Source organism: Rhipicephalus microplus, chromosome 2 (genome assembly GCF_043290135.1).
Source record: "Rhipicephalus microplus isolate Deutch F79 chromosome 2, USDA_Rmic, whole genome shotgun sequence".
Taxonomy (NCBI): domain Eukaryota; kingdom Metazoa; phylum Arthropoda; class Arachnida; order Ixodida; family Ixodidae; genus Rhipicephalus; species Rhipicephalus microplus.
Window position 1 is genome coordinate 298,645,426 of NC_134701.1, and position 27,199 is coordinate 298,672,624.

Sequence of the window (27,199 nt, forward strand, 5' to 3'; positions counted from 1 at the left end):
TGAGAGGCCTATCAGAGCTTGGAGAAACGATGGCTCAAGCAAAAATATAATCGTAAACTAAAACGCAATATGTCACAAACACTCCAGCTTGTAACTGAACACGCGGCCGAACTTTCATCGCAGCAATGGAACCAGATATGTAACCGACTCGACGGTACTCTACATATGACGAACTCTTGGTCCCTGCTTCGCCATATGTTAGATCCATGCTCCTCGCAATGTGAAAGTAATAAACGAATTACAAAACTCTTGTTTGAAGTAGAAAAACAAGGGCAAGACGTTGAAACTGCTCTTAAAACTACGTATTTCCCTGGCCCAAGGCGAGAATCGTTATCTACCTACAATGGAGCTCCCAATGCAGACTTGGATGTACCAATTCCAGAGGCGGAAGTTTGGGCGGCCCTAAGCAAACTTCGCACCACATCTGCTCCAGGACTAGATGAAATTACAAACAAAACACTCCGAAATTTAGACTCCAAGTCAGTGGCAGCTCTTACCGATTATATGAATCAACAATGAGAGCAGGGCATGCTGCCCCAGGAATGGAACTCAGCTAAGGTGACTTTCATACCCAAACATAATAAGCCGTTAGACCTTAATAATTTGAGACCGATCTCCCTTACCTCATGTACAGGAAAACTGATGGAGCATGTAATTCTCAATCGTCTTAATCGCTACATGGAAGAAGGGAAACTGTTTCCCTCCACCATGTACGGCTTCCGAGCGGGACTCTCCACTCAGGATGTCATGCTGCATCTTAAGGAGGACGTGCTAAATCCTACTTTTCCACACATCACCAGAGCCATCCTTGCATTGGACCTGACTAAGGCTTTTGATAATGTTTCTCACTCCTCGATTTTACAATCTCTTAGTGAACTAAACGTAGGCTCTTGCACGCACAGGTATGTCTCTGCCTTTCTCAGCATTAGGTCCGTCTGCCTACAGTTGGGCACTTTCAAAACCGATCCCTTCACGCTAGGTAGCAAGGGAACGCCCCAGGGATTGGTTTTGTCCCCCTTCCTTTTTAACGTTACTCTCATACCGCTAGCGCCGGAACTTGCCAAACTTTTTTCCATCAATCACTCCTTGTACGCGGATGACATCACCATCTGGGTCAATACTGGCAACCATGGCGAAATCGAATCGAAGCTTCAGTTGGCTGCTGACATTGTTGTTAAACACGCCAACAATATCGGGCTCACCTGCTCGGCGGCTAAATCGGAACTCCTAGTAATTGACTTTAATAAGCAAGATACATGTCACATTCAAGTCATGCTTGATGACACCCCTACTCGAAGGGTCAATAAAATCAATATTTTAGGCCTTAATATTTCCGACAATAGTTCGAGCGCTCGCACCATAAAGTTAATCCGCACCTCAGTTCAAAATAGAGCTTCCCTCATTAAGCGCATATCCAATCGTCATCGCGGCATGAGGGAAGCAGACACACGCCGCCTCATACAGGCCTTTTGCCTATGCAGAATTACCTATTCTATCCCCTACCTCTGTCTCTCACTTACGGAGATCGAGCAACTTAACAGACTCATTAGTAATGCCTATAAAACTGCGCTCCATCTCCCTAAATCAATGGCCACGGGTAAACTACTTCAGATATGAGAGGCCAAACAAGAGGCCAATTTAATTAACGGCATGAACCGCGCCTAGCAGAAGTAGAGCGCGGCGTTGCCGTGCAATTAAGAGGCCGTTTTAATTAACGGAATGAGCCGCGCACTACAGAATTCGTTTTATTTACGGAATGAACCGCGCCTAGCAGAAGTCCAGCGCGGCGCTGCCGTGCAATTAAGAGGCCGTTTTAATTAACGGAATGAACCGTGCCTAGCAGAAGTGTGGTTCATTTCGATAATTAAATTGGCCTCCTAATTGCACGGCAGCGCCACGCTCGACTTCTGCTAGGCTCGGCTCATTCCGTTAATTAAAACAAATTCTGCAATGCGCAGTTCGTTCCGTTAATTAAATTGGCCTCATAATTGCACGGCAGTGCCACGCTATACTTCTGCTAGACTCGGTTCATTCCGTTAATTAAAACGAATTCTGTAATACGCGGTTTATTCCGATAATTAAAACGGAATTAAAACGGCCTCTTAATTACACGGCAGCACCACGCTCGACTTCTGCTAAGCTCGGTTCATTCTGTTAATTAAAACGGCCAGCGTCGCTCATGCACTCACGAAATGCACCGCGGATGGCACTAAACTCTTACAGTGTTCTCATATGAAAAAGGTGACTACCCATCACTGTCGCGTGAACTGGATGCATTTTTTCCTGAGTTCCAATCGCACAGTTCATCGTTAGACATGAATGCGCAGTGGAATTTCTTCAAAACAAAGATAATGTCCTTGACCCAAACTTTCATTCCCTCGTGTATCATTTCGGCCAAGCGACGCAATGATAAACCATGGCTCAGTAGGGAACTCCGATCAAAGATAAATAGAACCCAGTCAAAAATAGTTAATGGGTCCAACTGGATGTTCCAGTTAGGAGCAATGGGTGGCAAAGGGGGCTAAGTGGGGTTCAAATGGTGTCTAACTGGTGCCCAATTGGAAGTGCATGCTGCAATGGGACTGTCCAATTGGACTTCCCATGTAGTGGCTTCTAACATTTTAACCAACTCTGCATATTTGAAGTTCTAACAGGATGACCTGCTGTCATGATAGGTGGTTCCAGTTGGTTGCAATGGGACTCAAATGGACGTCAATGGGACCCAAGCTGCAATGGGAGAGTCCAATAGGACACCCCAATTGCAGTACATGCATAACTTTGAAGTTTATTTTTTACAATTCTCTACCTGAGCAGTATTGAAAGTCATAAATGGAAATCTACGGTGATGCATCCAACCCTCCATATAAAGCAATTCATTTATGTGTGTTACCCAAACAGAATTCGAGCTAGTGCTTCAGCTTGGAATCCCTGAGCTCGGTCACTTACTTAAACCTTGGATTAAATTAAGCTTGTTTACAACACTTGCCTGGTTTACAAACAACCACTGTATCAGGGCATCTGATTAAGCTTTCCATATATGCATCATGAAAATGCAGCAGTTAAAGTACTAGTACACATTGGAACCGCACCTTCTACTGTTTGCAGCATCACAATGTACCAACGATGTCTTATTCCCAAACTAGGGAATATGGCTAACTACCAGTGAGCACCTGATGTCACGTGTTTATGGGCTACCTGTCACTGCATATAATGCTGCTGCAGGATATGACTGAATTTTTTTAATATTCATACGATAGAAAAGGTTATGCAACTAAGAGAAAACAATTAGATGTTCTCACTAACAAGATATCCGAAAGAAGGTATGAAAGGCAACAATAACATTGAAAAAAAAAGAATTTTATTTCAAGGCAAACAGGATTTAAATAGCACAGAACATATTTTGGTGTAAAAAAATTTCTTGGCCAGTGCTGCAACACAAGGCGTACAAGATACTTCAAATATTACAAATACTTATAACAGTAAATTGAATCACAATAAAAGGAATTTTAGTTCCAAAGGAGGAAAAAGGCATTGCCATACAACTGGCATTTCAGTAAAGCACTGAGAAACAGGTTTCATACAGGTTAACAGTTTACACGTGAACAGCATGTCTTTACTTATTTAAGGATGCTTAAAGGTCAACTCCGGTGGTTTTTCGAGGTCAACGAATCTCAATCAAATTCGCTGGGTACACTCTTACGCACATTCCTGTCATTTATGCCAATTACAGGCTTGAGAGATGCGCAGATTATTTGCAAATGAATTTTAAAGATTGCCTCGAAAAACTCGCCTCGCTTGCCAGAATTATTGGCAACACTGTCAGTGCGATGTCAAGTTTGTCATGTCAACGAAAGTGACGCAGGCGATGGCATCGCTACTTTGGCCCCTACATTGTTTATTGTGCTGGCCCCAAGACGACAGCGGTGGTGTTTGGCACGACCATAGCACGGGAGAGCTTTCTTCCTTCCTCTGTGGTGTTTTGCCGGTGCTTCGCTGGTCTGGCTTTCACAGTTTTCATACTACGTGCCGGCAGAACCAGTATACGGCCTCCAGTTCTTAACAAATAGTACATCATATGCAGACCGGGCGCCCGGTCGGGTTTCGGTTTTGCACCTTTTTGCTTATTAAAAATTGTTTTCGAATTTCCTGAGCATTTCAGCTATTGGGCTCGTGACAAGAGTGTCTCAGGAACACAGAAACACCATTACCTTGACATGGTCGAAAAATCGCTGGAGTTGGCCTTTAAGGATGCTCACAGTGGCACAATGAATTATGTATGAATGACAAGCACACATTCTATGCATAGTGTACAAGACTGAACTTGTATGAAAAAGAATAAAAAGCGTCATGTAATATTGCAGTACCCCGACACACACACTAAAATAAAGAATACAATAGCAGTAAGAATAAAAAAAATACAGCACCCACTGAATAAATATAGGAAAACATTCAGTACACAATGCAAATATAAAACATTAATACACACAAAAAGAGACATAATAAATTTAAAGAAATTCAGACCCACCGATCTCTTTTCGGTAATATTCAGATACCTAATACAATATGCAAAACACTAGACTTTAACGAAAAAAAAATATTTCCAAAAACAATCAAACCTAGAGAGCAAGCTGGCTTACAGACAGATATTTCACAATTTGTCACAGCCATGTGGTCAATCAATTTAATCTGCACAGCACGATAAATCCCTCTATATCAGTGGTCTCAAATATGCAGCCGGGGAGGCTCTCATGTGCGGGCCCACACATAACCATTTTCACTGCACATTTAAAAACATTTTCTTGGTATGTTCATGAGCTACACAGGCATGACTGCTCTAAAGAACAATTTTTATGAGGTACACCATGTTGTCACCATGCATTGAAACATAATCGTGAAACAAAAAATCATCACCATATCCAGAAAGTGAATGATGTTAGGTGAGCTTGCTTGGAGATGATCAGGTCACCCGCGAATCCTCCGTACAAATCTTCTATTACCATATATAGACGTGGCAATGTTATATATACATAACATACTCAATGTTTATTAATTTACATTTGGATTCACTATATACTTTTTGATGAACTATATACATTATATATACTCAAACGGAATTGTTTCAATGGTATGAGTCATCATGACAAACATCTTGCCTACTAGAAGAGCTAACTAGTCACGGGTGGCGATTTCACGTCGATCGCCTCAAGGCATTTCAAGGGCCACTCACATAAAAAAACGCTCATGTTTTGAGGCATAGTGTGCACTAAACAGGGTTCCTTTAAAACTTACACAGCATAGGTTCTTCACTTCAAATACATTACAATGTAAAGGAACTTGGAGGGAAGCATACATAGGAAGCTCTTTCGAGTTCCACAAACACAACCACCTTTCTGATTTCAGAGCATTCGACCAGTGATGTATTCGCTGCCTTGTGATTTACTTTCAGCACATGTGACATGGCCACCAAGTTGTACATCACTGGACTGCAGCTTAATTTCCTTGCAGATATATATGCTTTGTTGTCGCTGCCATGGTATATTTCTTCAACAATAACAAAATGCCCATTTTGAAGTTCAACAACAGAGCTATTGGTCCTCTTGTTAGATGCATACATGCTATCAGTGATAATTGATCCCTTCGCCAACATTCTTCTGTATTTGGTGAACTCAAGGGTAGTGTCATGTAAAGATGGCTGCAAACCTGCTGATGCACGTCGGGAACCGTGTCCGAAAAAACGGTAGCCACCACTACTAAGTACGCTTTTTTGCGTTTTTGTGCCATCAAAAGACGAGCAGTACTCTGCTACACTTGGACTGATAGCCTGCCGTTGAAGTTCTACTACCATGCTTTCCATCTGTAGGACTCGGCAGACTTGATGGGGAATTCCGTTAGCTGCTTTTACAGCTTTTTTTAGGCTGCCGTTCCCAGCTTCAAATGGGAACGCACTGTGTGCCCAAAGTGGTCCCCAGTGGCGCACACTCTTTGCTATATGAGTCAGTTGGTGCATGTTGAATGTCATGACTGACTTGCCAAACAGCAGTTCTGCACGCACATGAAACTCCAACAATAGCCCCTCGGCAATGGTGAGCTCAGTTGGGCTGATTGCACGCTGCAACATTATGTGCAAGGCTTCAACTAGGCAAGCCCAGTGTTGCATGTATGGCTTCTCAAGAATGCCATGCAAAACAGGGACACTGTAACAAAGTAGCCAGCTCTCAAGTTCCTTGGCCTTCCACCATTTCCGCTCTTTTGTCGGCCTCGGCAATCGCTTCACATCCATTGGTGGCTTAATAGACATAAGCCTGCGGTCCACTATGTGCTGATGTCGGCTTATTGAACAGGCACTATCAGAATTGAACCACAATTCTAGGAACTGGCGCGCTACCCCCAGCAAGACACAGTGCATATAGTCTGGCACAAAGCTCCACACTATGTTAAAATGGGGCAGGTTTATCAACGGTGACACTGTTTTGACTCCTTGCACAGGCACCCCCCCTTTCAAAGCAATCTCCATGTCATTTAGCATTTGGAGCTCACTTCTTTCTGTGGGTTCAACTTCCTCAACTGGGTATTTAGTTGCCCCGCCAGCTCTCTCACCTCTTTGGAGACACCAATTACATCCAAAATACCCATTAAATTGGGTTACACCTTGCATCGGTGCCCTAGCAACAGAATCTACACTTGAACAGATACAATAGACCTTATATTTTTCAACCCTTCCTTGACGTTGTAATTCAACGCCATTCTCACACAGCTCGTTCATTTTCTCAACAAAAGTACCTTGGAAAAGTGCCATGTTTGGCTTTTCTTTCCAGAACCACAATGCGGCCAGGACCAATTTGGACATTCTTTGCTGTGGAGGGAGCTCATTAACAATTAGCTGGATGGGCCAAATTGATGTCCCACTTGATTTGAAAAGCGGGGTCCCATCTGCATTCAACGAGAAACTGATTCTTGGTCCACAGTGTTGAGATTCGGCTACAAAAGTACGATACATTGTACCATCCCAGATGTCTGAAAATGTCCCATTCGTCGGAAGGGGCTTTGTTAAATCAAGAAGATCACAGTCCTTAAGTAGCCTTTGAAGTTGCGACTCCACATCGAGAGTGACAAAAAAGGGGGCATCCGAAAGGGAAGACACAAAAGTTGTGTGACTGCACTTCGAGCATTTCAAGTAAGAATTTGTCTCAAGACTGCCAATATGCGAAAAGCATCTCGGACAAAAAAAGAAAAAAGTCATAGTGGTGCCAGTTTCGCTAAAAAGTTTATGTAGGTGATACTGTGAGTGAGGTAATATAGGTTTATCAAAAATTCTGTTAATTAAATCTATTAAGCTAGTTAAACCCAAAAGAGTCAAATTATTCTTCACAGCATGCTTTAGTGCCATTAGGAGAATATCTCCCTTCGAAAGAACCACTTTCTCAGTGACAAGTTGTGTAAAAAGGTCTCCAAAGCGTGCCTTGCAAGATGGATCAGGCTCTGTCACTGGATCTGCAGCAGGCTGCTGAAAGTAAAAAAAAAAAAAGCTTTCGTCAATGAAGCTATCACAGAATTCAGTTATAGTGAACCGTGATAAGCCCAATGAATATGAGCAAACAACTCTGTTATTGATCAGTACAAAATATCATGCCTGCTAGGCTGATAACTTTTTACAGACCAACTGGTGAGATATTCTTTAAAATGAAAGAGCCAGTGATCTTGAAATGAATCATTCACCAAATCACCGCTACGTGTCCCTCTTAACAGTGCCCAATTTACACAGACATTTTCCAGTACATAAAAGAGCCTGTGAAAGTAGTGCCCTTAAAACCTGACCATAAATCTAGTTATTTCCAGTGAAAACAAACACACCATGTCATCATCTAATGTGAGAAAATCTCCAGGGAAACCTTGCTGTGAAGCATGGTCACTTGAAAAAGCTTCCTGTGAAGAAAAAAAAAAAGAAGCATTTAGTGCCACAGTAACCCAATCTGCCTATTCTAGTTAGCTGTGCTAGTTCACTCATAGCACGTAAATTACATGACAACAGACAGTGTTAAGAACATGGTCTGAAAACCTGTTGCAGGTTGTTCCCAGAGTTTATTGTCCCAAGTGATAACTCGTCTTGAACTGATTATGCAAGAGAAAACCACAGTGCCAATGCACTTGCTCAAGGCTATTCTAGTGGATGTGAATCTTCCAGCTGCACATATTTGTAGAGTGCAACTAGTGTGTAAAAGTTACCTCTTCATCCTTATCAAACAGTGACGAATCATCTGCGTCAGAAAGGCTTGCAATGCCGTCTTGAAGTGGAGAGTCCTAAAAAAAACCAACCAAAATTTATAATTTCCCATCGTAATACATAAGCATAAAATAGCATGTGTATGCTTACTAATTAACTGATAAGCCTTAGTAAAATAACTTCATCTGCTGGGGCGTGAGGCTCGCGTGCAGGAAATTTCTGTGACGGATCAGCGCTGTTCCTCTGCTCTTGTGCTTCAGGGGCTGCAGCAGGAGCTTCCATAGCACTGCCAGCTGACGAGCCTAACCGGCCTCCACTTGACGTTACCTGTGATAGAACAAGTGCGCCGATATAGTAAACGGTTTATCGTATAGAAACAATAGTTCTCGTAGCATTCTACTACCAGCTCAATTTACCGGCTCATTATCGGACTCGGGGAAATCTTCTTCACTTTCCGGACGTTCGGAGCCCGGACTAGCTATGTGACTATTCCGGCTCTTCAGTGATGTTGTTCGACTTGGTGGATCTGCCCTTTCAGTGTCGCTGTCTGCCTCATCACTCGAAGAAGGCATGCTAGGGCTGGCACCCTAGAAGAAAATAATGAGATTTGGACTTAAATTGCTGCGCTAAATTAATGAAAAAGAAAATGCACTGATAAAAAATAGCAATTTAACACGGCCGAGCACATTCGATCATTCGCGGGCAGAACTATAAAGGGTGGTAAAAAGGAAGACCGTAAAACACGGCGCAACGATCGAAGTCGTTGAGCAACATGCAGATTAATGTTGTGGACAACCGCTGATCTGATACCAGCAGGGCCCGGATCAAGCTAAAACCCCGATCGAAAGTGCCCATCCATGTTGAAAATGATCAGAACTTACGGTCGGCGGGCAAGCGCGTGCGGTGCTCCTTGGTAGCTGGAACTGAGACTTGGGATTTAAATAAGTCTTGTAGGGTCCTCTCTTTCTTTTATTCGGACCGCGCTCCATCGCGAGGTCTTGAAGCAACAAGACGGCTTATTTCACTCCGGGACACGAAGTACAGAAACGGCGATGTAAGCGATAGGACAATGTGCACCGGCTGCCTGCGGCCACAGCGGCTGCCATATTGCATAGACACCCTGCAGCCAGCAGTCTGCATGTGAATTGATTGAAACAGCGTAGCGTTAAACAAACATTATAAAAGTAAAAAAATACTTTTAAAATTATTCTGATTTTTTGTTTACTTATAATGAAGAATAACATTTTCATTGACAAACTATCAGATCCGCAGCTGCGGTCGACCCTTGTTGCTTGCTGTGTGCGACCAGCGTTTGACCAGCTGTAGCGCACGTGTGTAGATGTTTTCTTCAGCATTGCAAGATGATTACCCACGTTCGAGTCCGGTACGAAGATGATAAAAAAATTGGAACGGTGCCAATAGAAGACGTTAAAGATTTCTTCCCCCGTCACCAGCAAGACTTCAAGTCCAAATCCCTCTATTTAGTCAAATGGACGGACGACAGTGGAGACAGCGATTACTATAGGGCCCGGATTCTGGCACTGGGAGGTAAGCCTGCTTTTGTTTGATATGTTGCCGGCGAAATGCATTCTCTTTGGCCTGGCTGACTGCTAAGCACTGTTCACCGTTAGTAACTACAAAGTATTTTATCGATAATCTCCACTAGCATAGTTCATTTTGTTAATTTACCGCGTGCAATCGCAAATAAGTATGGTGTCATTATTAATTTATGCATATACCTGAAAACTCTACGGAGATGACGCTGGTATTTACCTGGCCGCAGAGAGATACCAACAGCGTCGGGTATATCAGCCTGGAGTATATAAGGCCCTTTTGCGGTAGGACGCGCCTTTGTTTGTGGCACTGCAGCTTTTATACCTAATGACAAGGTCTATACGCTACTATTTCGCTCGCGGCATATGACGTTGTGTTACAACGGTACTTAAGCATTCACACGAGGTTCGATGGTTAATTTACAATGCAATAAAACTAATAAAAGTGCATGCTAGAGATCGTGAAATGTGCACGCGTCAGAGGATGATGTGACACTAACTCAGTAAATGTTAATGTTGCAATCCGCCCTCACGTTTTCCAGAATCGGAGGACTTCGCGGAGACAGAGGCCAGAGAGAGAACGCGTATTCCGAAGAGGGTTTATTCGCCGGCGTCTTCGGACTACGAGAATGAAGCGGAGGTAAATTATTATCTAAACCTCCTACAAAAGGTCCTGTCAACACTTGTGTAAACAGTGTGTAACAAGTTATTTTCTATTTTCGCCCAGAGCCCTATCAAAGAAAAAACGAAAAACAAAACAACAAGTGGTGCAGAGGCACGCCTGCTTCAGCTTTTAAAAAGCAAGAAAGAAAATATGAAGAGGCAGGCGAAAAATCAAGATGGGCCACATTCTAAAAAGCACCACAAAGAAGCAATGGACAGTGGGCGCCTTCAGGGGGCTCATGAAACCATTGATAACCTTGAAGAGCAGGTAGAGAAAAAATCTACCATCATTCGCCAACTGCGAAAACAAAATGAAGAAAAAGACAGGGAGATGGCTCAACTCAGAAGACTGAACATGGAGCTTCAGGACAAGGTTATTTCTGCACTGGAAGACATGAAAGGTATGAAGCAGAAAATGTCTTCATTGTACTGATTTTGTGCTGTGAAAGCATTAATGCCATTCTTCTGACATTTAGCAGTGTGTACAGCTTGTTACCATAAAACGTTCGGCAGTCTTTAAGTGAAGATATTTCGAGTTTAGACTGCAAATGGCTATTGTTTACAGCTGTTTGATGAAATTTAATGAAAATATTTTGTCAGCTCTTTTTCCTCTCTGGGCAATGCAAACAGCACGGCACCTCATGTATAAATGCAGGCTGCAGAATTATGAAAAGGATCATGGATGGCAGCCAGTCGAGCCCCTCCGTGTCTGAGGATCTACAAGACACCTTGACAGAGCGAGCCCTTCGCCCAGGTTCATCCAATCCGCAACCGAATGACAGTGAAACAATGGTATTCTATCTGGAATGTCAATAATGTGCAGCTGTCCAAATTACAAACAACTGTTCTTTTGAAAGCATGTTAAAATAATATAAAGCAAGATTGAGCATTATAGATTACTTGTCATAGAAGTTTGTCTCTGCACAGCTGAGCAAGACATTCCAAAAAGAGTTCAGTGATCATTATAGATATGTGTAAATTTTAAGCAGAACTTATGAACAACCAAAAAAAATGAATTTCGTTGTCAGCAACACAACTTACTAAAACAACTTCACTAACGTACTTGTTGGACAGAAATATTAAGGAATACACTTGGCCTTGTCTGCTGCTGTTTTAGCCATCTCGTGCTGCGCGGATTCAGCACAACCTCACTGAGAAGGTGCAGGCACTTTGTAAACTGGTCTTGCACAAAGGCTGCACTTTCTCTCAATGAATACTGTGGTGCTGACACCACCATGTGCAGTTCATAGAAAGAATGCTAGAGTGCAGCACCACAAAACTGGCTGACAAAGTGCTGGTGAAATGAATAGACCTTTGTTGTTTATGATATGCAATACAGGTTGCACTGCACATGGATGCCTTCAGAATGCATATGTTCCGTGCAGGTGGACATTGGACGAGGGCTTATGGTCAAGAAAGGTGCATGGGAACATGTGCAGTCCCATCATAAGGATTCCTTATTTGTCAAGGACCTGCTAGTCACCATCTGGTCGAAAGACAACCTTAAGGAGCGCTCCCTGCATGGTTGGTTATAATACAAAAGCATAGTGTGTGTCAGTTGGTAACGGGGGAATTCGCTGTTGTGGATATCTGTTATGCAGGAAAACATTGTCCACGGTACCCTAACCGTCCACGCAAGGCTCCCCTAACACCGTGGAAGTTGGACGTAATGCGTGGTAAGTGTGCAGACAGTCTCTTGGAATGCATATTGAACCAATCTTATTCTTAGTACATGAAATCACAGCAAAGCTCGGTTGCAATTGAGTCTATTTTGAAGCCACTACAAACTTTACTGTCTGCTTTGACTTCAGTTATGAACACAATTTTACATAAACTATGTAGTTGTAAAAATGTGACCCAACACCTTGCCTCTTACTTACTATTAAATTCATTTGTTTTAGTCAGGAGTGCAGGCAGGTGAAAGTCTTAAGTCTCTTAAATGCACTGGTAGTTCAAAAAGATAGTCGAAAAAAAGAAAAGCCAACAATAGAGCTAGTGTGTAGACTGCCAGCATTTTTTTCATCATAACTTATATCTCTTTCATAAAAAATGACAAAAAAAGAAATAGTGTTCTCTGCTTTCTTCCTGCACTATATAAATCCACACAGTTACATGGTGCGAGTGGAGAGCTGTGAAATGTTACTTTTTTAGATTATTTTTGTGCATGTGCACGCTAAGTTCGCAGTTTCCTTTTTCTAATAAATGCTGGAACGGAACACTTTTGCTAACTGGAGAATGCTTTCTGTATTGTTCAAGCCTGTGCTGCTAAGGCATATTCTAGGCCATTCAGCATATAACACTTCATTGCATCAAGAAATATGACTAAAAGTTCAATTTTGAACTTTTGTGTTCTTAAAGTAATATCGATGCTATTAGTTCTTTAAGCAGCTGGTTTCTTCAAGGCTATTTATTGATAATTTTTGTTGTTTCAGACTGCTACAGAGCACGTCTGGAGCATCAAGGCGTGCCTGCAGGAGTACTGCCGTTGGCAGTCAAACAGATGAACCACTTCATTGTTGAGAAGCTTTCAGATATTGAGAAGCTTGCCAAGCGGTAAGATAAGTGTGTTCTTTGTGTCAAAGGACTCCCCCCCCCCCCCTTTTTTTAAGAGAAACTTGGCCATATTCATCTGCTTGCAACATGCATGTACAGAAAGAGACTGAGAAAATTTGGAGGCTCGTCTGGCATTTTGGCGCAGCGTGGCGCAATATGGTTTTGGCAGCTCGGCGCAAAAGCGGGGAATTGTATCAAATTCGCGTAATTGGCACAGCTGTTGTACCCCTTCAACATGCATAGCTATTTTTATGTTAATGTTTTTATGTTAAATCACATCTAGACTTGGAAGAATGTAAGCCATTGTGTGGCTGACTAAATGTATAAATTCTGCAAAACATTTGCAGGGCGAAGGACAACCAGGGCGTTGCGGAAGTTTAACAGAGGAGGACCATTGGTGCATTTTCTAAATAGTGTAAATATTATGGAATGTGTGAATAAATTTTCATTCTTTCATATTTTTTTTTTCTCTACCATTGTTTTTATCTTGTATGTGCATGCATTTGAGTGTGCATTAATGTCACATTCACACTAGGTAATCCAGCCTGTGCTGTTTCCACTGTGTTGTGAAATTGCAATTAATGAAGTGCAGTGTGATGACAGCCAGCCTTCTACAGGATTGTCATTTTCTACTTGCATCCGCAGAAATGTGATAATCATGTTTATAGGTCAGCCAAGAGACTGCAATTACTACACTACTACTTAGCTTCAGTTGGCTCTCTCTGTATACCAACCACTGGCTGGCTGAAATGCAGTTAGCAATTTAGCGTCAACCAAGTGCTTACCAGAAACTAATGGCCAGCCATATTAAATTGGCTTACCAGGTAGAATGGTGACTGGCTAAACACCAGCTTTTGTCACTGGGCCAATCATCTGGATACATGCAGTGCAGCTTGGTCGAAGACCAGAGAGTCACAACGCAGACGAGCGCTTGTCTGTGTTCTTTGTCTAAGTTCGCGCTGCATGTATCCAAGTATGTATCAACTAGCCCAACTCAACCTTTTATTGAAACATATGGAATCATTGGAGTCTCAATTACCATCAAAGTGCTGACCATTTGCAACAATGTGGGAAGTCATGTGGTTACCAGCCACATTGAATTTGCTTACCAACTAGAATGAATTGGGGGCTGTTTGGAATGCCAGTTACGATCAGTGGGCCAAACATCTGGAACCACAGGATTACCAGTTAGCTTCAACGGGTTAGTCTACTGAGACCTGCCGGGCAACCACGTGCCTACCATTAATTTTCAATGGGTTGACCATTTCAGGTCAACGGGTTTTCTATTCACCACCAGTTGGCTTCAACAGGTCAGCCTATTCACACCAAGTGGACAACCACCAGTATACCATTTAGTATAAATGGGTTGACCATTTTAGGTCAATGGGGTTTCCTATTGACCACCAGTTAGCTTCAACAGGTCAGCCAATTCACACCAGGTGGACAACCACCTGCATACCATTTAGTATTAATGGGTTGACCATTTGAGGTCAATGGGGTTTCCAATTGACCACCAGTTAGCTTCAACAGGTCAGCCAATTCACACCAGGTGGACAACCACCTGCGTACCATTTAGTCTTAATGGGTTGACCATTTGAAATCAACGGGATATTTAATTGACCACCAGTTAGATTCAACGGGTTAGCCAATTCACACCAATTGGACAACCACCAGCGTACCATTTCGTTTTCATGGGCTGGCCATGTGAGGCCAAAGGGGCTACCAGTTTGTCACCAACCAATTTCAAATGGTGCGCACCATTGCAACTAACTGGCAATTGCTCAGCACCAGCCACACTTAACTGGTAGCCAATGGGGTCCCCTGTTGAACCAGTTGCATTGAAGTGGTGAGCCACTTGGATCCCCCTTTGGAATATAAGGGTTTACCCATTGATTCGAACGGGATAATGTTCAATGGGTGGCGAAAATCCTACTGGTCCAACACCCATTGATTTTAAATGGAAATTTTCCAGTTGGACCCATTGAATATTTTTGACTGGGAAAGAATCGATTGTATCGAAAGTATTGCCAAGTGCCTGATCCTGCGTTGCTTTCAAAAATGAAAGAGATAGGCAAAATGGTGACAAAAGCTATGCGCAGAGCTCAAGAAATGTACCTTTGTGATCTAGGCGAGAAACTTAAAACCAACCCCAAGGAAGTGTGGAAATACGTGAAAAATAAAAGTAATTCTAGGCCCACTATTCCTGACATCATGGACGGGATATATTACGAATCTAACACGGAAGCCAAAGCTCAGGGTTTCAATACATACTTTCAGTCTGTGTTCTCGCATCCAGTTAACACATGTAGTCTATGCCAGAATGATGGCTCGATCCCGCAAATGAACGACATAGAAATTTCCGAACGCGGTGTCGTGCTCTTGTTGGAAAAAATAAATGTTCACTCTGCTCCTGGTCCTGACTGTATATCCAACTTCGTCTTGAAAAACTGCGCAGTGTCTATCGCCCCTTTTTTAACTCTCATGTACAAAACGTCGCTTGAAGAATGCGTTTTACCGGCTGATTGGAAAAATGCCAACGTAACCCCAGTATATAAAAGCGGAGATAAAACAAAAAAGTGTAACTACAGGCCCATTTCTCTGACAAGCGTGTGCTGCAAGACACTCGAACATATCATTTACACAAACTTAATGAATCATCTTCAAAGTAATAACTTCTTTTCCCCATTTCAACACGGTTTCAGGGCGGGTTTCTCGTGCGATACACAACTGGTCGAGTTCACGCACGACATTGCAGCTTCTATTAACTCAGGCCTTCAGGTTGACTGTATATTTCTGGATTTCCAGAAGGCATTCGATTCCGTGTCACATGTGTTGTTGTTGCAAAAGCTTCATTGTCTAGGCATACCTAATGCCCTTCTCATGTGGATTGAGGCGTACCTTTCAGAAAGACAGCAGTGCGTGATTCTTGACGGTGTGTGCTCATCAAGCGTCGGTGTATTGTCAGGAGTGCCGCAAGGGTCAGTTTTGGGGCCCCTGCTTTTTCTTATTTTTATAAATGATATCTCCGACAATCTCTCTAGCCGTGTTCGATTGTATGCTGACGATTGCTGCATTTACAGTAAAATTACCTCTGAAGCGGACACCGTTCAATTGCAGAATGACTTGAACTCCATAGTTTCTTGGTGTGATTCATGGAGAATGACACTAAATCTGTCGAAGTGTAAATTGGTGAGGTTTACGAACAACAAACAGCCTCGGATTTCAAATTACGTCATGGCCAGGGCTACCTTGCCGGTTGAAACAGAATATAAATATCTAGGGGTCATTTTTTCTGCCAACCTATCTTGGAACGCTCATATTAATTACTTAACATTAAAGGCTAGTCGAGTGCTAAATTTTTTGAGGCGCAATTTCAGACAGGCACCAACTAAGTTGAAAGAAACACTATACATATCCAATGTGCGTCCCATATTAGAATATGCCTGCAGTGCCTGGGACCCCTCAACAAAATCAAATATAGAAGCCCTGGAGCGTGTACAGGCACGCGCAGCACGCTTTGTGGCAAGCAATTATAACTTTACCATAAGATCAGCTGACATTCGTTCAGGATTGCAATGGCCTCTGTTAGCTGACCGGCGAAAATACCTACGACTGTCCCTATTTTACAGCATATTCATGAACAAAACAGGCATCGACAAGGATCAGTATATAAGGCCACCTACCTATGTGTCACCCCGTACTGACCATTCTTTAAAACTGCGTGAATACACTTCCAGGATCAACGCATTCAAATACGCTTTTTTTCCAAGAACCACGCATGAGTGGAACGGCTTGCCAGAGGAAATTGTCTCTGCGCCTCCCTTATATTTTGTTAAAAATTTGCACAATTTTTTGTTGAACTAATCATTACTGTACATTTCTGATGCGTTCCGTACTAATTATTTTCTTTTGTTTTTATTGCCCTGTGTTACCAATAGCACTCTTCTCTTTCAACGTTTTGCTTTGTATTTGCAATTTGATGCCTTATTTATGACAGTGTTGTTTCACTTTGTTATGACTATGTTCTTTCAAACGATACAGCCTTTTATCCGCAACCATCTTTTTCGGTATATCGACTGTACTGTATTCTTTTGCTTGTTCTCCCCCCTACAATAATGCCCGTAAGGGCGATGTGGGTACATGTATAAATAAATAAATAAAAGCCCCAGCCCCAACTACAGAAAAAAAAATTTCAGCCAAATTTAGCGGCAGTCTGGCAACAACCATCTCAAAGTCTGGCAACTGACATGCAATGCCAAAAGGAACCTTGCCTGCTTCAGGACAAGGGTCCGTTTCTGCCGTCAGATGCGGCGCTTGCCCTGTAGTGTTGATTTTAAAGTGGATGCATGATGTGGAATCGGGAAGGAAACTTGCACATTGCCGATAGATAGCTCGCGCAGTGAGAGCAATGTAGTTTTGTTAAATTTGTTAAATAAGTAACTATGGATGCGTGCACTTCAGAATTTTTTTCGCTCTGCAATGCTACATTGAGTACTTTACAATTGTGCAATGTCGCGTCGTGTCGACAGGGTAGGCACTAGTTTTAATTCCCAGCCGTGAACCCATATCAAAGGTAATATGTACTTAAGTGATGGGCCTAAAATATTTCAGGCTTGCTACATTTATTGTTGGAGTTAAGTTACACAGTTACTACAGCTAGAAGTTCTCGTCGTAGGTAATGACCAGTCTGCTGAGTATGCAGCGAACACGCATGCTAAAGGAACAGACGATAGTTATTGCGCGAGAACAAAACGACGACACAGAGACAAGAAGGACACGAAAGACACGAGCGTGTCCTTCTTGTCTCTGTGTCGTCGTTTTGTTCTCGCGCAATAACTATCGTCATGCCATACCAACTAGCCCAAGCTGCCACACTTCAAAGGAACAGAGTTATGAGGTGTGTGCTTACAGACCGAAAATGCTCAATTCTAAGAAAGTAAGCTTTAGGCATGCATTGTGCATTCTTGTTGTTTGTACATCTTTGTTGGTGCTCTTACAATACAATATCTGCTCAGCTCTGAGCACAAACTCTTTTGCACAGACACATTGATCAAGCAGTCACTCCTCAAAATCAAATGGTGGTACATGATGTGAATCTGTCCGAATACTGGGTCAATAAAGGTCACATTTATTACACACTTGTTATTGTGTTTGCTTTTTCAGTATACTTTTGCTTGAAAGCTGAAGTTGTCTTCTCCCTGCTACTTTTAGAGGTTAGGACTTGAAATACGAACTATCTTGCAGTGTGGCTGTGAATAAGTCAAGATCATTTATGTTTCAACTACCTGTGCGATTTCCTAGATTTTTTTCATGACCGAAATGCACAAAATTTCACTTCGTAGTGGTAGACACCATAGTAATGACAACTTAATTTAAACAAAAGCACATGTGCTCAAAGAAATCAGGGACGTTTCTATGCTATATGAAAAAAAAAACAGTACCACATGCAACGAACGCAACGTTGCTCTTGTGGGGGTGCTGACACCCCCCCCTGTAAAGTTGTCTGCCCCGCGTGGCGCACGTGTCTCGCCCCAAGGCTTTGTTTCGGCGGTGACCACCGCCGGGCAATAGATGGCGTTGTGTTCGCGTTGAGTACCACTGTTGGTAGAGTGGTAGCGCCGGCGGTGGCCCCTGGCGGAAGGCAGGCCTTGGTGGTGGGCGAGAGTTGAGCGAGCCTCTTCTGCGCGTGGCGGCTGCCGCGAACGGTTGTCTGTAGCGTGGGTCCCCGGTGCTCGGCACCGCGGGCTTCGCGCCGGGGTCCCACGTGGAAAGTCAGGCGTTTGGCGACGTCGCCTTGGGTATGTGTTAGTGTGTGGGCGTGTTAGTGTGTGTTTATCATGTTACTGTGTGTTTAGTGTATCACTGCGTTATGTTGTTTGTATGGTAGCGTGTTATTTAAAATTGATGTATCATTCGGCGGACGATATCGTCGTCTAAATTAGTTAATAAATGTATGTCTGTTGTGTACCTAGTACCGACCGTGTCCACTGCGTCCGTTCACTCCAAGAGCGTGGCGTGGCGAGGCGCTCGTTCGCCTCGCCGAGACCCCACACTGGCTGCCCAACGTGGAGCTCTTGGAGTATCGGACGACAGTTTTTGTGGTTCAATACAGGGATTTTTTTAGAGCCGCAGTAGAGTAGGCCTAGAAGGGACTTCTTTGCTAGCGTCGGTGGTGTGCTTTGTTGAGAAGCGAGGAGATTGGTTTTGTAACGTGTTTGAATTTGTCGGCAGGTTGATTTTCTATTTATTTTTCTGCTCGCAAGTGTTATTTTTTTGTTGTTGTTAGTTTTCAAAAACGTTGAATTAGGGCGATAGCCATGCGGTCCGCATCCTGGGGTGAGCAAGGCCTAGAGCACGTGGTTTGTAAGCCAGGCCTGAAGCGAGGGAGTACGGAAGCCTCGTGGGTGGTCCGATTTTCTGTAAATAGCTTCTGCTATATCTTTGGGCTCAGGGAGCCGGGCGTCGCTGCTGTCTGGTATTGCGGCTCGACGCCCAGGCGTCGTGACACCGCCCGGGGCGGTGGACGCCTATCGCTCGGTTAGCTGCTGTGTGCGGCGAGCGATAGGGCCACCTCACAGAGTGGACGTCTCCTCGCGGCTGCCTCTTCTGCGCCTAGGCTGGGTGCTGGGTGGATGCCGGTTGTTGCCGAGTGACTCATTAGGCCTAAGGCTCTGCGCATCCGCCTGTCGCACGTGGCACAACTAGGTGGATCGTGGCGTTGAGTTGTCGCTCTGCTTCCCTCACTTTTTTTTCTTGTGTGCACGAGTTAGGAGAAGTGATTTTTGTTTTATTTTGATGGGCGTCTCGGCCGCCACCGATGTATTAGCTAGCAGTACTGACCAACGTACCACGTGGACGAAAAGCTCGAAGCTCCCTTCCTGAGGACCTGCTCGATTGTTTTCTTTCAGGTTTTTTTGTTGTTATTGATGTATTCAGCGGGAGGGATGTCATCCACGGCCGGCTGTTCTGCACATCGTCAGCGTCGCTGGCCAGGAATGCGGTCGTCAGGTCGGGCGATGGAGATGCCGGGGACCTGCGCAACTGCCTGCAGTCCGGCGCCCTCGCGAGTGCTGGTCACTACTGGAAGACGTGTCAGCGCTAGCGACGGATCGTCGAGCCGACGGCAACGTTGCTGTTGCGGGGCCGGTACTGAGGTGAAGTCTAGCCGGACAGTGCAGCAGTGTCGACCAGCGGCGGTGTCGTGGTGCAAGAACATTATGGTCGTGCGATATCATTTTTTTTGTTAAAGCTTGTGTAGCTAATTTTTGATTTCGGGATATGGTTTGATTTAAGGTTGCGGGAACGTGGGGGTGCTGACACCCCCCTGTAAAGTTGTCTGCGCCGCGTGGCGCACGTGTCTCGCCCCAAGGCTTTGTTTCGGTGGTGACCACCGCCGGGCGATAGATGGCGTTGTGTTCGCGTTGAGTACCACTGTTGGTAGAGTGGTAGTGCCGGCGGTGGCCCCTGGCGGAAGGCAGGCCTTGGTGGTGGGCGAGAGTTGAGCGAGCCTCTTCTGCGCGTGGCGGCTGCCGCGAACGGTTGTCTGTAGCGTGGGTCCCCGGTGCTCGGCACCGTGGGCTTCGCGCCGGGGTCCCACGTGCAAAGTCATGCGTTTGGCGACACCGCCTTGGGTATGTGTTAGTGTGTTGGGTGTGTTAGTGTGTTTATCATGTTATTGTGTGTTAAGTGTGTCACTGCGTTATGTTGTTTGTATGGTAGCGTGTTAATTGAAATTGGTGTATCATTCGGCGGATGATATTGTTGTCTAAATTAGTTAATAATGTATGTATGTTGTGTGCTTTGTACCGACCACGTCTGCTGTGTCCGTTCACTCCAAGAGCGTGGGGAGGCGCTCGTTCACCTCACCGAGACCCCACACTCTTCACGACAGCATTCACGTTTTTGAAGAATCTGTGCTGCAAGTGCTCATCACCTTTATGATTTATTATTTTAGGAGCCCTTTGAACATATGTGCAAAGCTAAAGCAATTGAGTGCAGCCTTATGAGCTTTGGTGCATCTTTTTGTAAACTTGTATGAGCTAAACACAGTTAATTAAGACAAAACAGTTCGGGGTGTTCTTTGTAAACTGTCACAAGGCACAATTAAATGTCGGAAAGCCTGTTAATGCCTCTCACTGTGGGGTTGTTCATTTTGCAATAATAATTTCTGACGGTTCACATGCCAACTATGAAGTCATCGTGAGTCGTACAGTAGTGGGCAAATTTAGATCGATTCTGGCTTCCAGGGGTTCAAACAAATGACAATGTAGCCTCACAGGAGACAAGACTACTTGTCGAAACATTTGCTCTGACACCTTATGTTATTAGATTTTTTCATATTTCAAGCCATCTTTAAAGCGTCAGTTTAGTTCACCTGCACCAATCGGAACTGGTTAACAGTTGTGCACGAGAAGTTCAGAACTTGTGCAGCACGAGTTTAGCAGTGCATCATCACAAGAGAATGACAAGGTGCCGACAAGGTGGAATACTTATTTTTGTTCGCTAAATTTAATGAGGTGTTAACATCTTGGCAAAACACGCCGCATTTATAGAGGTGGGTACACTACCCACGTCGAATGCTGTGTTGTTTGTTATGCTGTGCGTGTGGCTGCACCAAACCAGCACCGTCAGGGCAGAAGGTACGGGAAAATTATGAACTAGTTTTGGTGCTGTACCTCTCCTGCGCTTTTTTAAATGAATGGTACGATTTAGAAGACGCCATTGCTGCGCCACTGAAACGAATGACGAGCTGCAGCACTTTGTAAAATGAATGATGTGGTGCAGGTGAATCGAACAAACCCTTAAGCACACAAGCGTCTTAGCTTTTCACCCCCATCGAAATATGGCCACTGTGGCTGGGATCAAACAGTGTGTTGTTGAGCTCAGCAGTGCCACACAATGTAATAGTGTTACAGTTTCAACATTATTGAAGTGTAGATTCTATGCCTCGTAGACAGCCAGTGCTTGTGGCCAGTCTAAAGCACCCCTCCACGATATGCACAGTAAAACATTCACAAATACAGCATTACATGTGTGAGGTTCGAGATGACCTCTTGTAGTGGACATTCAGATGTTTCAACGTGCTTGCAGAGTGGACATTCGGAGGTAGTCATCCTGTCGTTGCATGGCAGTCTGGAAAAACAAGTAACATCACCAGATATCAATGCATAATCAATGCATGAAATTTTCCAAAGTAAACAAATAAACTCAGTTAACTGGTAAACAGCAGTATTTTATACATATATGTAATTGTAGGTACCTCATAACACGTGTATCACCCAGGGCTGCTTCTTCACAAGGCATGTCATGTGTCACAGAACGAGCGCTCAAAAAGGGCGCGCCGCCAAATTCTCGCGACGAAACACTGGAGTGACGCCGCGAGGTCAACGAAAAAGAAATAACAAGAAAACAAACATCTAAAGGCTCCCCGGGCGCGCGAGCCTCTCCTCTCGGAAGCGTGGCTTCGGTGACGCACCTCCTCACCCCACATCGGCGGCCGAGCAAGCACTCGAATGTTCTAGATGGAAAGGGGCGGGGTCATGCCGGGTTGAGTCATCCGTCGTGGACGGCCCTCGTATCGTCTCGACCTTTCCCCCAGCCTTCGCTGCGCATCGCGCCGACGAAATGATGAGAACTTTCTGGAATGTCGCGCGGAAGGTATTTAACCGAGCAGCGGAGATGAGAGATGAGGAGAAGACGGAAGTTAGCGCCAAAGCGCGTAGGGATTCCGCCGTGTGGTCGGCGACGGCTTTGTCCGTAGAGACAAAGTAGGAGAAGAAGATGATTTCCACCTGAGGGGTGACGAATCGAGCTACAGGCAAGAGTGTGTGTTTACCGCTATCGAGCGAAGACGCGGGGCAACAGCTGCGTGTGTGAAGCCGACGTGTTTCCGGCGAAGAAGTTTGAAGCTTGGAGAGTGGCCGATTGAAGACGCGAGGTTTCCTGGAAGAGAAACTTCGGCGAGGTTTCCTGGAAGGGAAACTTCAGGGGCAGCGGAACGACAACAACGCTGCACTTTGAGTGAGTGATTCTCGGAAGAGTATCATCCCGACTTTTGTTCCAAGAACTTTGGACTGAATAGGTTTTCTATCTCTTTAGTCTTTAAGTGTCTTGGTTGTTCAATGCATGCAACTGCATTGTAGTGTGTATTGTTGTCGGTGTCCGTTGTTTCGAGTGTGGCTGATTGTACTGTGTAGTACGTTGTTTGATTGGTGAGATATTGTATGCAACTATTGTGGAGTGTGCGTACTTGTGTATTGTTTTTTTTATCTGCCATAATTGAGAATATAATTTTGTTTGTTTATCAACTCTCGGCTCTGACTTGTTCTTTGGGCCACAGCCGGCGTCCGCTGGCGCGCCAAAAAGAACCAATTCTAAATTGTCCACGCTTTCGTGGTGCGGTTCGGGGGGCCGACACTTCGGCCCTTGGAATTAGCCCGGCGATCGCCTCCCTAATTAACAGGACCTGTGACATCATGTATCAGGTTCCTTGCCCATTGTACACAGCTGCTTCCATGTCAGGTGGGCCAGGAGGCTGTGGCAGTAAAAGAAGTATTTCTCATTTATGTGACACTTTCTTGGTCACACTATTGCAAAACAAGACTCATAATTATGTGATGTTTCTCAAACGCGACTGCAGTAAACTATTAGCTAGTAGGTTCTTGCAATAATATATCGGCTAGCTACGAAGACACATGCGAGGCGACAGTGATTTAATATATTTGCCTTCTTACATCGCAACGGCCTGGTTGGTATTACCTGGTGATAGAATTTCAGAATTAACTATCGAGTCAGCGACTCATTCCCACGTGAAGCCACGCCGCAAGTAACGCACGTTTTTCAGGTTACAGATTAAGACGTTAAACAGTTTTAAAATTTAATATTGCAGTCATTGGAAAAAAATAGCTGCATACGTTGAAATGAACCAACTAGCCCTGCAAGCAACCGTCCTCAAAAAAATTGAAGTGGTTTCTACTCAACGGCCCGAGCTTGCAACGGGTGTTCATCCGATGAAAGCTTCTACAGTCGCTTCATTCCCCAGAAGTCACTTGAATTTCCTTCGCAAAAGCATTTGAACGAGTCAAAATAAATAGAACGAGAAAGAGTGTGTCGGTAAATGAGCAGTTGAGGCAGGAGGAGCTGATGGTATATGCGGTTGTGGAGACGCATCTTCCGGACATGGAGCGACCGCCCTGCAATCCGGTCTACTTTTGGGAATATTGCAATAGCACAGAAAGCAGCAAAAAGGGGGGTGGAATTGGCGCATTTATACATGAGAGCGTGGGTTGGCAAAGAGTCAAGCAGGGATGCATGGAACATTTCTGGTCAAGAGGGAAAGTAGCTGGGCAGATGACACTCCTTGGTTTGGTGTACTTGTGGACGGGAGCAAAGGCCAGAGAGGAAAACCAGGCAATGGTGGAGTGTATATTGAGGGACGTTGAGGAATTAGGAAGAGAGTGCGAGATACTTATACTAGGAGATATGAATGCACACATAGAAGATATAGATGGGTATACTGACTCAACAGGCAAAATGATCATGGATATGTGTGAAAGGCATGATTTGATCATTTGCAACAGTACCGAGAAATGTGAAGGGCAAATAACATGGGAGGTAGGAAGGCTGCAGTCAACGATAGATTACGCACTGATGTCACATAGGATGTATGATAGGCTCAGGGGAATGCACATAGATGAAGGTGGCTCCAGAAGTCTGGGTGGTGATCACAAACGTATCAAGCTAAGTTTTGGAAGAGCATCGAAAGTGGGAAGGAGACAAGATGAGCAACTACAGGAAAATTTTCATTCAGAAAGGCAAATAGAAATCGCTACTAAACAAATTGAGAAAATGATCACTGAGGATCATAAAACTGTGTGGACGTACACAAATCTAATTAGACTGTTTGGGCTAGAGCTTGCTAAGGCACGTGACAAGTCACCTCGAAAAAGAAGACACAGGCCCAAGAGTTGGTGGGATGAAGAAGTTAAGAGAGCCTCAGCAAAATGTCAGGAAGCCTCTAGGGAACACAGACATGCTAAGCAGCGGGGTGAACCGACAGATGATGTTGAAAGAATATGGGAAACCTTTCTAAGCTGTAGAAGGGATAGATCTCTTCTGATCAATGAAAAGATTAGAAGAAAGGGAGCTAAGTGGCTGGTAGAAGTACATAAAAAGACAGAAAGACAGCTGCGACATTTTGTAACCATCTAAACTCCCTAAGAAATGAGACGAGCCTAGAGCAGAGGTTTATAACTACAGCTCAAGGGGATAGGCTAGAAGGGAACGAAGCTATTGAATATATAAAAACAAGGGTGACAGAAAAATTTCAACAAAGAAGTACCTTATGCACCACAATAGACAGGGATGGATCAAGTGGCACAATGGCGCCATTTTCACAACGAGAGTGGGAAAGGGCTGAGAAGAGGGTTCCAAGTAGTACATCAACAGGCCCAGATGGCATTGCAATTATGCTGATAAAGACATTGGGTCCGAAGTCTAAACAGACTTTGAGAGAGGCAGTGAGCAGAACTATAATCAATGGTGAAATCCCTGATGGATGGAGACTTAGCAGGAGGAGCATGATTTATAAAGGAAAGGAGGACAAAGATGACAAAAACAACTACCGTCCTATAACAGTGACATCAGCCGTCTACAGGCTGGCGATGCAGATTATAAAGGAAAGACTGCAGGCATGGATAGAGGATGAGGGGGTGCTGGGGGAACTGCAGAATGGGTTTCGGAAACACGGGAGGTTGGAAGACAATCTGTTCTCACTGACGCAGTGCATCGAAATAGCAGAAAAGGAACTCAGGTCCCTGTGGCTAGCATTTTCGGATGTCAAGGGAGCGTACGATAGCATGGTTCAAGAGGACTTGTGGGGAATACTAGACACACTGGGTGTGGAAGATAAAGTCACCAATCTTCATAGGAAATCTATAAAATGAACAAGGTAGTTATAAAGTGGGAAAAACAGGTATCCAAGCCCACAGAGGTGAAACGGAGACTTAGGCTGGGGTGTCCACTGTCACCCTTGTTATTCATGATGTACCTACAAGGATTAGAGGCCAAATTAGAGGGAAGTGGACTTGGCTTGAACCTCTCTTTAGTCAAACAATGAAAACTCATTGATCAGGCTCTACCAGCAATAATGTTCACAGATGATATAGTGCTAATGGCCGACAACAAGGAAGATTTGCACAGATTGATGGACATCTGCGGTAATGAGGGAGATAGGTTAGATTTTAGATTCAGTAAGGAAAAATCAGCAGTCATCATTTTTAATGATAACGAAGGTAGTGAGCTTAGAATACAGAAAGTTACGCTAGAGATAGCAGATAAATACAAATATCTGGGCGTATGGATAAGCAATTGGACCGAGTACCTAAGGGAACACGAAATATACGTGACGACTAAAGGTAACAGGAAGGCAGCAGTGATGTAAAATAGGGCACTGTGGAATTACAATAAGTATGATGTTGTGAGAGGAATATGGAACGGGGTCATGGTTCCTGGGCTGACGTTCGGCGATGCGGTCTTGTGCGTGAGATCAGAAGTTCAAGCAAGAATAGAAATTAAGCAACGTGGAATAGGTAGGCTTGCTTTAGGAGCTCACGGGAATACACCAAATCAGGGAGTGCAAGGTGATAAGGGATGGACATCATTTGAGGGCAGGGAAGCTAGCAGCAAGATAAAATTTGAGAAGCGATTGAGAGTAATGGGGGAAGAGCGTTGGGCTAGGAAGGTTTTCAGCTACTTGTACATGATGAATGCCGATAGAAAATGGAGGAAGCGAACCAGGAAATAGACTGGTAAATACTTAGAAAACAGCAGAGGGCCAAACGAAAAAGAACTATCGGTTAAGAAGAAAGTGAAGGAAACGGAGACTGACATGTGGAGAATTGGCATGATTAAGAAGTCCGCACTAGAGATCTATCGAACTTTTAAGCAGGAATTGCCAAGAAAAGGATCTATGATAATACTCGGGGTAGTTCTCTACTGTTTGATGCCAGGACGGGAGTATTGCGAACCAAGACATATCGGGCCAAATACGAAGGGGTACAGACAGTATGCAGTGCATGTGGAGAGGAAGAAGAAACTGCCGAATGCTTGATAATGTTTTGTAAAGGGCTTCACCCTATAGTTCAGGATGATGGCACAGAGTTTTTGAAAGCACGGGGGTTCAGGTACAGGGAGGGCAAAATAGACTTTA

The 27,199-nt window shown here is 44.2% G+C and overlaps 2 protein-coding genes across 5 annotated transcripts; one reads left to right on the forward strand and one right to left on the reverse strand.

Annotated features, from left to right (window-relative positions):
• Nucleotides 1-4,539: 4,539 nt before the first annotated feature.
• On the reverse strand, nt 4,540-9,343 carry LOC119163778 (uncharacterized). 4 transcript variants are annotated; one of them, XM_037415847.2, is made up of 6 exons: nt 9,103-9,237; nt 8,638-8,808; nt 8,372-8,548; nt 8,224-8,298; nt 7,852-7,923; nt 4,540-7,501 (listed from the first exon to the last, which is right to left on the reverse strand). In XM_037415847.2, exons 5-6 carry the CDS (start codon nt 7,852-7,854, stop codon nt 5,318-5,320), a joined length of 2,187 nt encoding a protein of 728 aa, XP_037271744.1. In that variant the 5' UTR covers nt 7,855-7,923; nt 8,224-8,298; nt 8,372-8,548; nt 8,638-8,808; nt 9,103-9,237; the 3' UTR covers nt 4,540-5,317. The 4 variants fall into 4 exon arrangements, 3 of the variants coding, with proteins under 3 accessions (XP_037271744.1, XP_037271743.1, XP_075738457.1); XM_037415846.2 differs by having other exon boundaries at nt 4,540-7,504; XR_012888452.1 differs by lacking the exon at nt 7,852-7,923 and having other exon boundaries at nt 7,339-7,504; nt 9,103-9,343.
• Nucleotides 9,344-9,437: 94 nt separating this feature from the next.
• LOC119187359 (uncharacterized) lies at nt 9,438-13,448 on the forward strand. The gene is made up of 8 exons (XM_075882346.1): nt 9,438-9,769; nt 10,317-10,414; nt 10,502-10,838; nt 11,093-11,229; nt 11,823-11,961; nt 12,039-12,113; nt 12,870-12,990; nt 13,338-13,448. Exons 1-8 carry the CDS (start codon nt 9,583-9,585, stop codon nt 13,369-13,371), a joined length of 1,128 nt encoding a protein of 375 aa, XP_075738461.1. The 5' UTR covers nt 9,438-9,582; the 3' UTR covers nt 13,372-13,448.
• Nucleotides 13,449-27,199: the final 13,751 nt, after the last annotated feature.